The 12,338-nt window shown below is 39.2% G+C and overlaps 2 protein-coding genes across 4 annotated transcripts; both read right to left on the bottom strand.

The window, feature by feature from the left end:
- Nucleotides 1-20: 20 nt before the first annotated feature.
- zgc:175214 (uncharacterized protein LOC557610 homolog) lies at nucleotides 21-6,870 on the bottom strand. 3 transcript variants are annotated; one of them, XM_047803644.1, is made up of 7 exons: nucleotides 6,174-6,870; nucleotides 5,646-6,011; nucleotides 3,789-3,939; nucleotides 3,137-3,179; nucleotides 2,460-2,501; nucleotides 1,989-2,071; nucleotides 21-854 (listed from the first exon to the last, which is right to left on the bottom strand). In XM_047803644.1, the coding sequence occupies exons 2-7, from the start codon at nucleotides 5,668-5,670 to the stop codon at nucleotides 737-739; spliced, it is 462 nt and encodes a 153-aa protein (XP_047659600.1). In that variant the 5' UTR covers nucleotides 5,671-6,011; nucleotides 6,174-6,870; the 3' UTR covers nucleotides 21-736. The 3 variants fall into 3 exon arrangements, with proteins under 3 accessions (XP_047659600.1, XP_027012433.1, XP_027012432.1); XM_027156632.2 differs by lacking the exon at nucleotides 5,646-6,011 and having other exon boundaries at nucleotides 6,174-6,869; XM_027156631.2 differs by having other exon boundaries at nucleotides 5,781-6,866.
- A 3,318-nt stretch (nucleotides 6,871-10,188) lies between these two features.
- LOC113648946 (calcium homeostasis modulator protein 1) lies at nucleotides 10,189-12,283 on the bottom strand. Its single transcript, XM_027156481.2, has 3 exons — nucleotides 11,750-12,283; nucleotides 10,964-11,554; nucleotides 10,189-10,851 (listed from the first exon to the last, which is right to left on the bottom strand). Exons 2-3 carry the CDS (start codon nucleotides 11,516-11,518, stop codon nucleotides 10,258-10,260), a joined length of 1,149 nt encoding a protein of 382 aa, XP_027012282.2. The 5' UTR covers nucleotides 11,519-11,554; nucleotides 11,750-12,283; the 3' UTR covers nucleotides 10,189-10,257.
- Nucleotides 12,284-12,338: the final 55 nt, after the last annotated feature.

Below are 12,338 nucleotides of genomic sequence, written 5' to 3'. Positions count from 1 at the left end.
TTCACTCTTTTTATAAAAAGTTTTATCCACAAAACATTTTATTCAAAAAAAAAAAATACAAAATAAAAAAAGTGGCAACGGGTTGGCCCTGATACATACTCAATAATAGGGAAGTACAGTTTAACTGCTGATTATTAGCTCATATCGTCATATTTCTTCTTTTAATCACTATACAAAGCCCGATAAAGACTCACGGTACCTTTCGAACAGAACAACACATTTTATCTACATACTATAGCCTTTAAACTCCAGGCCAAAACAGACGGATTATCATGCATTTCTTTTCTGTCTGTTTAGTTACACGCTGTGTTTTTGAACTGTGCTCGTCACACACTTGCTGCAGTTCAGTGTTGTTTCTCATTAGTTGCTTAGTGGCATCTCGAGAGACTGAACCACTGAGATGTGTTTACCTGCTTATTGCCCCTGGCCTCACTCTCACCTCACCCTTAATACACTTCTCACACCTTGCGATTTAACATTGGTCTTAATCACAAAGTCAAATAAATGGCATATAGTCTTGTTTCGTGCCAATCAGGTGCTACGTCTCAAGTCCATTAGGCCTCCAAGGGTTTGGTGCATAAGGAGTTGTGTGTTCCGTCTGTTCACCTCTCGTCTGGTCCAAATACGGCAGTTGTAGAGACCATAACCACGGGCGTGGCCCAACGTTTTTGGGGTTGTGCCATTTTTTTTTTTTCCTTTTAGATATACATATATATATTTTTTTTTGGAAGTATGATCACACCTCCTCAGGGTCTTGTGGGCCCTCTGCTCCACGGGGTGTGTTGTGCAGTCGCATGATGGGTTTGTTGCACATGGGGCAAACACTGCGAATCTCCAGCCATTTCAGCAGGCACCTGAAAAGAACAGTATGAGAACATCAAGATTTAATGAGAATCAACTTGAAGTAGTTTTCCTCTGTGAAATGAGCAAGTATGAAGATTCTGATTGGTTAGCATTTACACAAAGCTACTCTACTAGTGTCTGGCGTTTTCCCTGCATCCAAACAGACGTCGAACATTCTTGCTCAATGTCATTTAGAATGAAATTGGCAACGTTCTAGTCGCTAGTGAAAGACCTCGACCGCTTTACCGACTCCGTACTCGTTATCTTCCAAAAAAAACAAAGCACTCCCAACCACAGACAGAACGGCAACTCGAACAAACTCAGAAGCATAACAAACTAATCTAGACCTGCACTGTAAACACACTTTATAATTCCTCTTACGTGGTTCCTATTTCTTGCTAAGACGTTATTTCCTATAAGAAGCTAAACTAGTCGCATTTATTCCCCGACATATAAACAATTTAGTAGGTACGCAGTTACTAAAGAATGAACGAGCGAACACGGTATTAACGAATGTACTTTTTTGTCCTCACTCACTCGTATGGCAGGAGAGAACTTGAATAAACGAATAAAGGAAATTCTTTTGCCACTTCAAGAGTTCACAGGGGAAATAAATACGAATGAGATCTAAATGAAATACGCTACTTGTACAAAGAGTACTTGAGAATTAAGATGATATTTCACGCTCGTACATTCGTTCCTACTCGTGTTACGTGCCTACTATAAACAATATTAAGGAGGGGGGAAAAAAAATCACAATCATATCACCCACGATAAAAGATACTAGCATTTGTGACCTTTATATAATGTTGACTGGGTTTACTAGAGCGGCGTTAGCACTTTATAGTTTGGAGCTATTTTTAGATCAGGTGTAAGTGGATGCCTCAAGCAAACTAAATCAAAAATGTAAGTGCTAACAGACGCTGGCGTAGAGTCTGTCATAAGATGCTTGTGATATTTTGTCCGTGGACGGTGTAATGCTTCATATCTACAACATCCCAGCCAAATTTCTATAAACATGTCCTGTAGTCGGTTTCATTTTGTAAGTCCCTGATAAACAACTTTGACCTTTTTTTTTTGAGTGCAACAGTGTTTATTTGGGGTTTTTTTTTCAATTCTTGAAGTAGCTTGAACTTAGTGCTTACTTCTTATGGAAGGTGTGTGAACATGGACACACGCCCAGCTCATCCCGGGCTTTAAATTCCTCCAGACACACTGCACAGGGTTGCTGTAATAGACAAATCCGACACATGCTTAATTTTTGTCGACTTTAAGCAAATCGAATTAACAGTCATACTTTTGGCTTACTGGGTTGATCTAGCATAAATGTCTGTTTAAAAAAATAATAAATGAATCATGAACAATTCACAGCTTCTAGGGTCTTTTCGGCCATCGTATATAGAATATTAATGGCATGAGACTTAATATTAAAAACCACCTGCATTCTAAAAATGTGTGAAAATACAGTTTGGTAGTGAGATATTTCCTCCTCGTGGTTTGAAAACCAGGCCAGATGGAAAGTAGAAAGAAAGTGCACTGACTTTACACCCACACACGCATTGCGTCACAAAGCCAAGATGTATAGTTTACATGTGAAAACAGATTTGCACACGTACTCCGAGAAGACTCAGCTTCTTCCCTGCCCCTTTCAGCACCACCTGGTAGAAGAAGCATAAAGGAAACATGAGGAAATCGGAGAAAACTGCTTGGTATTATTTACATATCACTGTATTTACCCCACACCAGCTTGTTTACCAACCATTTAATATCACAAATAACTTTTTTAGTTGTTGTGTTTCTTCACCAATTCAACAGGTCCTTAGTTGAAATGTGGCCCTTAAAACCAAACCGGAAGATAACGCGTATTATTCTCTTGCCAAATCCCCTGTGTTAAGCTAGTATGCCGACTGCACACGTACAGACCCGCAGTACTGCAAGGTCATGGTCTGAAGGTCATCTACGAGAAGTGAGATTGGGTTTCATAGCGACGACTACAGAGTTTATTCTATATATACATCCACTGGTCTTAACCCACAGATCCTGCATTTTAACAGGATTAAATAAGTGCCGTTGCGCACATCGTTCAGTCCGGGATATAAACGTCATATCTCCAAATTTTAGTGGTAACTTTATAAGCTCGGTCATTTTCAGAAGACAGACAGAAGCTTTGTTTATTCACCTCAGAAACAGTTAACCTTCCAAGAAGCAAACCAAGCAGACCATCCACTTTAAATTAAACTTCAAACAGGAGCTACACAGTTTTTCCATGTCATAATGGGCCATACTGAGGTACCTCATTGTAGCTGTACTGTTGTCTTGTGTCTTGTTGCTTCAACCTGCAGAGGCAAACAAAAAAAAAAACATCAAGACCACCTACACGTCCTGTGTGTGTGTTACAATACAACACATAAGTCATCTGCAGAAACCAAATATTAGTAATAATAATATAATATATATATATATATATTACTACTGTTTGACTTCATTACTGACTCTAGGGATTTTAGGGCTCTTTTGAGAGTCTGGTTTCTCTCAGTGATTCTTCTTCATGCCATCTCAGGACGTTTTTCCTTTTCTCTGTCACCGCTGGCTTCATCAGATCAATGGTCAGCCATAAAAGCCAATTTGGTTTAAATGCTTCTTAAAACAGAGGAAGTGGTGAGTGTGTGATGTCCATGTCCAGTAAGCGTTGGCCTACTACAGCGACAGAGGAAGCTGGTGTGTTTCTGACGTTTTTTTTTTTTGACACATTAGTTTGAGTAACATTATTTTTATTAAATGTTTTTTTCTGGCATGTGATAATGGACAAATAGTAATAGACCTGTGCAGTTATTGAATCGTTGGCAAATGGATGAAAGCCCGAGTTTGTGAGCGTATCCTTAATAGACGTTTATTAATGTTTATGTTTCTGTATGAATTGTTCGGTGTAAATGCTGTGAACGTACCTGAACAGATAGCAACAAAAGATGACACTGAGCATAAAGATGAACAAGCCGATGCCCAGCACGATGACATAGACGTTGAGTGGCAAATGGTACAGGTCTTCGGACGACATATCGCAGTGTGAATGCTGCAGTCCTATTCCACAGAGGCAACCTGTACATAAACACACCGTTCGTTCACGTAAAAAGATACACAAATGTGCAATCAATAGCGCCTGGAATCGGGATGATCATAAAAGCATGGGTAAATATTTGACAAGGCAGACCAGTGGCTTTTTGCTCGCTGTCTGCACACTCTGTGCCAAGGGAACTCTGGGTAATTAGCAATGCACAAAGCAAACATGGAAGACTGTGGTGCTGCCTCCAACAAAACCACCATCTGGCCCTTCAGAGATGAGCACCTGGGGTGTGTGTGTTATAAAGATCCCCATTCATACAAAAAAAATAAAAAGAATTGGGGCATATTGCTTGTCACATTCATTCATATATTACATATGACCAAAGCATCTAGGCAGAATAACGGTGAAATTTGATGCACGATATCTGTTTTATTCACATTTGGACCACTTCCAGAATTGTTTTATGGCACTATTATGGCTCTCTACTTGACTAGTCAAATGGTTCTACCACCAGACATAAACTAATATCCTACCCTTTTGTTTTCTGGAACTCTGGTACTGAAATGGAGGTTTGGGGTGAAGTGTCATATGTTCAGCATGTTCTCGACATGTTCTCACTATGTTTCCAACATGTTCTCGACATGTTCTCACTGTTCTCACAATGTTTCAAACATGTTCTCACTATGTTTCCAACATGTTCTCAAAATGTTCTCACTGTTCTCACAATGTTTCGAACATGTTCTCACTATGTTTCCAACATGTTCTCAAAATGTTCTCACTGTTCTCACAATGTTTTGAACATGTTCTCAAAATGTTCTCACTATGTTTCCAACATGTTCTCAAAATGTTCTCACTATGTTCTCACATTTCCAACATGTTCTCAATATGTTCTTACGATGTTCTCACTATGTTGGAAACATTTTCTCACTATGTTCTCACGATGTTCTCACTATGTTTCCAACATGTTCTCACGATGTTCTCACTGTTTCCAACATGTTCTCGCTATGTTCTCACTATGTTTCCAACATGTTCTCGCTATGTTTCCAACATGTTCTCGCTATGTTCTCACTATGTTTCCAACATGTTCTCGCTATGTTCTCACTGTTTCCAACATGTTCTCACTGTTTCCAACATGTTCTCACTGTTTCCAACATGTTCTCGCTATGTTCTCACTGTTTCCAACATGTTCTCGCTATGTTCTCACTATGTTTCCAACATGTTCTCGCTATGTTCTCACTGTTTCCAACATGTTCTCGCTATGTTCTCACTGTTTCCAACATGTTCTCGCTATGTTCTCACTGTTTCCAACATGTTCTCGCTATGTTCTCACTGTTTCCAACATGTTCTCGCTATGTTCTCACTGTTTCCAACATGTTCTCACTATGATTCCAACATGTTCTCACTATGATTCCAACATGTTCTCACTATGATTCCAACATGTTCTCACTATGATTCCAACATGTTCTCACAATGTTCTCACCTTTTCCAACATGTTCTCACTAAGATTCCAACATGTTCCCAACATTTCCTATGTTCTCACTGTTTCCAACTTTTTCTCACTATGTTCTCACCATGTTTCCAAAATGTTCTCACCTTTGAACTTTGTTTTATGTCTTATATTTTGACACAGATTAGGAGTTAAAGGGTTTAAAAGTTCTCATTAGAAAAGCTACATAAATAAATAAAAGAGACAACATGGATAATAATTGATACAGATGGGCTTTATAGTGGATCTTCTTACCGTTACACCATTGGAATGGCTGCATGTAATCTGACACGGAAAGCGAAAGCGCCTGTGCGCTGATACTTGCGCACAAATTCGCGATATATATCTTTAGCTCTATATATTTCCTGTCTGTCTTGTTTTCTCTCTTACTTTTAGCACTCCGTTTACGCTTGTGTTCAATCCCAGAGCTTTCAGAGATCCTGTTCCGGGAGATTGTAGATGAGACCTCGCGTTTTTGTTTTGTTTTTTGTTGTGGAAGTTATTTGGCTTTGACGCTCCAATCGTGTTTTGACGTCGTTTTTGTTGTCATCGTTTGCTCTCGATCGTAATCGCGCGTCCACAAAGACAAAGAGACCACGTCGTGTCCTTCATACTCGTTTCCTGTGTTTGGAGAAGGACTCGATTGGAGTATTAAAGTGACACAGACTGAAGAAATCTCAGACCCCTCAGACTTCAGTGTCACACACACACACACACACACACACACAAAAGAAGTTCAGTATCCTATAAGATATGTATGTCTTATCTCGTGGAGTCTCGTACAAGGTCTGGTGATGTTTCAAGATCCTTCCTGGTGTTGGAAGAGAAAACAAAAACAAAGGACTCGAACCGAGGCCACACTTCAGATACGAGGACGTATCCTCATTATGAAATGGTCTTTGTCCAGCTCCTGAATGATCTAATAGATTTCGACAAGCATTGTCCATCTGATGTCATTCTGCTTCTTGGAAAGTCCTCCTCTTTGTCTCTTACCGAAAATGGCTGATTCGTCAGAGGTATTCCTTACGCAGGGCCCCTCCAAAAAAAAGAAGAAGAAGAAAAAGAACACAAAAACATCCTCATACAAACCCTCGAACGGCGAATGATCGGTCTGTAGAATGTGTGTGGTTGATGTATGAGTGTATATGCAGCCTGTATGGGGGAGTGTTTTCTTGCCACCTCAAACCATCTGGTCCCTCAGTCCTTGAAGTGGAAAACAAAAACCCACAATGGCTGATTGCAGTTCATCCAGAATTCCTTGCTCTCTCTGGACTGGGTGTAGGGTGGAGCATTATCTATGTGTTTGTGTGTGTGTGTGTGTGTGTGTGTGTGTGTGTGTGTGTGTGTGTGTGTGTGTGTGTGTGTGTGTGTGTGTGTGTGTGAAGCAAGGCTATCGTTGTCCCAGAGTGTTAGCTGCTGTGTTTCTCGCTACCTCAGCCTCCCAGCCTTAGTTTGTAAACAGATCTCTGCTCATGTGATCCCCGGTTTGCCTCGCAACTCATCCACTCCACCCTCCCCTCGCCCTCCCTCCGTCCTGTGTGCTATTCCCCTCCTCCATGCTCTCTCTCACACTCACACACACTCTTTCTCTTCCTCTTTTCCTCTTTCTCCTTGTTTTTTTCAGGGGTGACTGCAGTTGAAAGATGACCTCCCCCCCCCACACACACACACACACTCTTGGGTTGCAGCAGCCAAAAGACACAAGGATGCATGTGCACCGCAGCAGGAACAATAACAACAACAACAAAAACAACAACACTGGCAGATAAAATGTACAGAGAGTAAATGAACGGTAGCTGAAACATTTAGGATGATGGCCATTTTCAGCAGAGACTGTTCATTTATTCCAACTAAGAAGATCTGGATGTGTTGTAGTGTGACCTACTATATAGCTTACTTGATAAAAGTCTAAAGCATTTGCCTGGCTCTCTACAGACAGATAGATAGATTAGACAAAGTGCACTAGCTCTAGTGTACTTCAGCAGCTTTAGGCCCAAAAGCCACTGATGATCTCAGTGTACAGCCCTTACCAAGGCATTTAATCTTTCTATTGAAAACTGTGGAAAAGAACAGTGATGCCTTAATCCACGGGGACTTAAACAAAAGCAAAATAAAGACATATAAAGTAAATAACACAGCAGAAACAGTTAGCACAGCACCGCTAAGCTACAGTGCCACTGTTCATGAGTGTTTCCTCTATTTAAAGGAATACATCAGCATTTTTTAAACTGATTTTTTTCCTCTCATTTCCACAGACTTTAATTCCCTAAAACGTATTCACTCAATTATAATAGCAGTCTGAAAGATCAGTTGTTTTATCAGTAGTCGGTAATCATTATATAAATAACCAACATAGTATGAGCTCTAAATACATTAGAGGCTTTGAGAAAACATAAACGTACGGTGGCCTAGGAAAACAAATTTGACACACAACCAGAAACAAACTAACTAACTAACAAAGTAAATTAACAAATACATGAATACGTTTTAAAAATCTGATTTTTTTGTTCCTTGATCAAAATTTATTTTTTTGGTCAACACGTTTTACCCAAATGTGCTAATTTATAATTGCATAAATTTGTATTTATAAATTTTAAATTTGAAATGAATCGATTTGACAGTCAGTCAGTCTGCATAAGATGTCTTAAACCTTGCTAGATAAATAGCTAAGTGACTTAATATGTGATCAAGTCACTGTACAGTTACATGCCACAGTGAAATGGATAGAAGTGTAATTTATTCAGTTTCATTTAAAGACTGATTATTTAGGATCATACCTACTGTATTTAGGAGTAGCTAGAGATCAGCTGACTGAAGAGACAATGACGAGGCTTTGAGTTTAAAACGAGTGACTGATGTGGATGATGCTAGTAATTACACCGATAGCTCATTTCCCACTTCAAGCGTATAATTCTTTTAAATGGGGCAGTAATGTTGTTTTGCTGTAAGTAGATTAGGTCGAAAATGTAGAGCTAGACATTTCTGTGGAACTGGGATGAAGTATTTCGCTGCAGTTTTCTCTCTTTTTTTAGCTTATGATTTCATCCAGATTTTAAAATACTATAGCGGTACTTCTGGTTCTGTTGTTTCCTGAAGTATTGCAGTGTAGTGGAAAATGTCTAAATTTGATGATGTACAGGGTTTTTATCCCAGGCTGCCACACAAACAGACAGAATCGTTTCTAACTGCATGTTTTTGGGAAGTCGAATAAAGTCTCTTGTGTCTGTTTTATGTGCTTTTATTGTTAGAAAACACGGATTATTGTTTTGAGTTTGCACTATATAATTGCCTGAGTCTGGTTCCTCTCAAGGTTTCTTCCTTTACAATTCAAGGGAGTTTTTCCTCGTCACTGCCACTTGAGTCACCTCAGACTTGCTCATTGGGGATAAATACATACACATTTAAATATATTGTATATTAATCTTGATTTTTGATAAAGATTTTTTAATCTTTATATTATTCTTTATAATAACCTTTTGTTCTATGTTTATGTTCTGTAAAGCTGTTTTGAGACAATGTCAATTGTAAAAAGCGCCATACAAATAAATTTTAATGGAATTGAATCGATTTAAACCTTTATTGCCATTTGTGCTTAGAAAAAGTTTTTTTTTTATTTGTTTGTTTGTTTATTTGTTTGTTTGTTTTAAAAAATGAAGTGCAGAGAAAAGTTTCCAAAATTCTTGTTTCAGTAAAGAAGCTACTGATGAGCTAAAGCTGAAATGGAAAGATGCTTTATTATTCCTTTAAGTTGGAAGGAATGTCTTTATTTGTGTAATAAACATTACAGTACAACAAGATTCTTCACTTCACGTATCTAAGCTTGTTAGAAAGTCGGGGTCAGAGCACAGGGTCAAAATCTTGAACCCTTAACCCTCTGATCAGTAACAAGAAAAACACTTTAAAAAATGAACCCACTTTCCAAATATGGTAAACTAACCTAATTAAATGTATTACAATGAATCACTGTGAAATTGTAAAAAAAATCATATTTCACTGTTTATGTTAATAATTAGCATTTAATTCGTATAATGAATGTAGATAGACTATTGTGAACTGTGCCGTCTGGTGGGACCGATATAATGGCACACTAACATCCTTGGATTAGCTTTCAGTCATTTACTGGCAAACATGTTAAACAAGTGAAATATAGCCACCAAAAAGAGCACAAGCATTACATATAATTATATAATCGTTGTTTGTGCAATGTATTGCTATACTTACTGCCCATCAAGAACAGTGAAAAAAAGTCTTGTCTCTCTAAAGGAAAATCAATCAAAAGGTCCACAAAAGTGCACACGGTGAATGATGAGTTTGTTTCTTCATCAGCACGATTGACGATTGAGGTGGTGAGGGCCAGTGAGACGGCTGAGAGGGCGACGAGTGCAGACGCTTGCAAGAACAACTCTTTGCTGTACGGTATTACATGAGAGGAAGTTTTATCTTTTATCTACATCCATAATGTAAGTTACGGTTATGCGTTTGTTGGCATTTGATCAGGAATTCCTAGCTGCTCCACACAGTGTTTAATGAGATCAAGTTGATCTGTGGAGTTTTTTTCTGGACAACACACTATAATACACACATTCCCTTACGATAGGTGTTCAGTTTCTGGATGAAGAGCAAAAAAAAGCCAAAGGATTCAGAAGTGAAATCGAATGTCTTCACTCGGTTCTGTTTGAGCAAGGACTATGAGATGGTCTAAATCTGCTTTGATCTAAATGAAAACTCGGCTTCGTCCCTATTATACAGAGATTGTGTATGAAACCTTTGACAGGCCTGAATTTGCCCTTTTTTAAAAAAAATTTAGTGCAGCTGATTTGTGTCCGCATTGGACAATCATTTAGCAGTATCTCCACCACTAAGATCTTCAGACCTTGCTGTAATAAACAGCCCACTCTTTCTTTTTAATGCCGGATGAATGATCACATACATCCCAGCTGCGCTGGTTCATGTGAGTGTTACCGTTCATGTAGCTATTTCCATTCTTGGTCGTGACATATCCACTCTCCTTTTGATCCGTGGTAAATGTCACATTGTCGTAGCCAGTTTTCATCCCATTTGCTTTCTTGTCTCCACCACCATCACCGGCACCAGGCTTTCTCAGACTTAATGGAGGCTTCGATATGTGCCAATTCCACAAAACCTGATTCATCTCATCCTGGTTGTGAATGCCTAGAAGTTTGTCTTCCTCATTAGAGTTGTCATCATCCTCCTCTTTACCGTCATGCCCTTTTTGGCCGTGTAAGTCCTCACTGGCACTCTGAAAGTACTGATGGATGCAGACTTTGGCAAAACCTTTGGCGTGTTCCGCGCAGAGCTCTTCAAACATCTTGCGCTCAATGTCAAAATAGTGCGACCAATATTTTGTTTTGAGGAACGCAGCCTGGCTGAAGCAAGGCCGCATGGCACGGACGGTGAAAGCGATTAACGTAAGGATCAACAGGAAGAGCCAGCCGAATGCCTGTGGGTTTAAAGAGACGGGTAAAGTTGATACAATATAATACATTTTTAATGAAAGATACTCATACGAAGTCATAGTATAGACAAAAAAGAAAACGATCATAGTCCCATACCTGTGACACACATCGTATATACCTGGTGGCTGCTTCTCTAGATAAAAGATGATGTCCATCAAATATGTCCTTGCAAGGGATTTTGGCAAGCAACGTTATCATTTCTGCTTCCGTGAGATTATGCCCAGTATAATTTCTGGAAAGAAACTCAGAAAAATCCAGGTCTATACTAAATGAACAAAGAAAGCTTTTTCCATCCATTAATGTGACCGTAATCCAAACCACAGGAGCAATCAACGAACGCTGTGATACAGAAATGAACATGTAGCGAAAAATGGAAGGATCCTTGCCTCTGTGACCTGCTGGTCGCTTCCATTCCTCAGAAAGTATAGACACGTTATTGTTCAGGACAAAGCCGAGCATAAAGAACCAAACAGCTGGAATGAGCAATACACCAATTCCATAGGAGTAATTGTATTCAGGCATACAGGGGCAGTTAAACTCAAAAGCGGAGTAGAGTTGTGCACTAGCCAGAGCCATCAGGCCACAAACACCGTGCATAAACGACTCTTGGTTGGATTGAAGAAACTGGAACATCATACGAAACTTATCCATTTTGGCTTGTTAGGGTGCAGTCCTTCTAAAACAAATCTGTTTAGGAGACAAAAATACTTATGAAATTAAATACTTAAATTTGAATTTTGTGAATTTGTCATACAGGTCAGCCCGACTATGAAGAAGATAACGTTAAGCACAGATTACTCTGCACTAATTAAGCACTAATTAAATCACTACAAACAAACTAAACTGAATGCTTTTACAAATAAAAACATATGATATACTTACAGAATTTTCTGCCGGTGTTTAACGGAGTGTAATCGTGGACTAGTTGAAATGTTGACGCAGTTTTCAAAACCGGAAAAAAGAAATTATGTAGTTCAGCTCCACCCTCTCTCTCTCTCTCTCTCTCTCTCTCTCTCTCTCTCTCTCTCTCTCTCTCTCTCTCTCTCTCTCTCTCTCTCTCTCTCTCTCTCTCTCTCTCTCTCTCTCACACACACACACACACACACACACACAACACACACCTGTTAGCCTGTGATGTAATCCCTCACACATCTGTCAGACTCAGGTGATCCAAAACAGCCTATATATCTAACATCTCAGTAAGTGAAAGCTGACAATAAATACATTATATAATACTAAATTTAAATGTTAGACATATGATTGCTGTTATTTTGTGTGCTATGCTCTTTTAGCTAGAAAATTCCTCTCATTTACATAGCTTAACATAACCACAGACAGGCCGTGTGGTCCTAGCCAAAGTCACTGCCTCACCCTATTCAAATTCTACAGTGCCGGTTCAGCCTGTAAGAAGCCGCGATCACTGAAACACGGAGTAATGAAAGACCAAATGTGACATGAATCTCACACAGCA

The sequence above is a fragment of the Tachysurus fulvidraco genome, chromosome 18, assembly GCF_022655615.1.
Source record: "Tachysurus fulvidraco isolate hzauxx_2018 chromosome 18, HZAU_PFXX_2.0, whole genome shotgun sequence".
In the NCBI taxonomy this organism is placed as follows: Eukaryota; Metazoa; Chordata; class Actinopteri; order Siluriformes; family Bagridae; genus Tachysurus; species Tachysurus fulvidraco.
The sequence above is the reverse complement of the archived record's forward strand: the minus strand, read 5'-3'. Positions and strand labels throughout refer to the sequence as shown.

Bases quoted from the DNA above. Each gene is read 5' to 3' on its own strand.
- zgc:175214 (XM_047803644.1), bottom strand. From the start codon at position 5,670: ATGCAGCCATTCCAATGGTGTAACG. The intron at 3,180-3,788 runs GTACGTTCACAG...TTGCCTCTGCAG, and splicing joins TTTTGTTGCTATCTGTTCAG to GTTGAAGCAACAAGACACAA. The intron at 2,072-2,459 runs GTACGTGTGCAA...TGTCTATTACAG, and splicing joins AGAAGCTGAGTCTTCTCGGA to CAACCCTGTGCAGTGTGTCT.
- LOC113648946 (XM_027156481.2), bottom strand. From the start codon at position 11,518: ATGGATAAGTTTCGTATGATGTTCCAGTTTCTTCAATCCAACCAAGAG. The intron at 10,852-10,963 runs GTATGGGACTAT...TTAAACCCACAG, and splicing joins ATATACGATGTGTGTCACAG to GCATTCGGCTGGCTCTTCCT.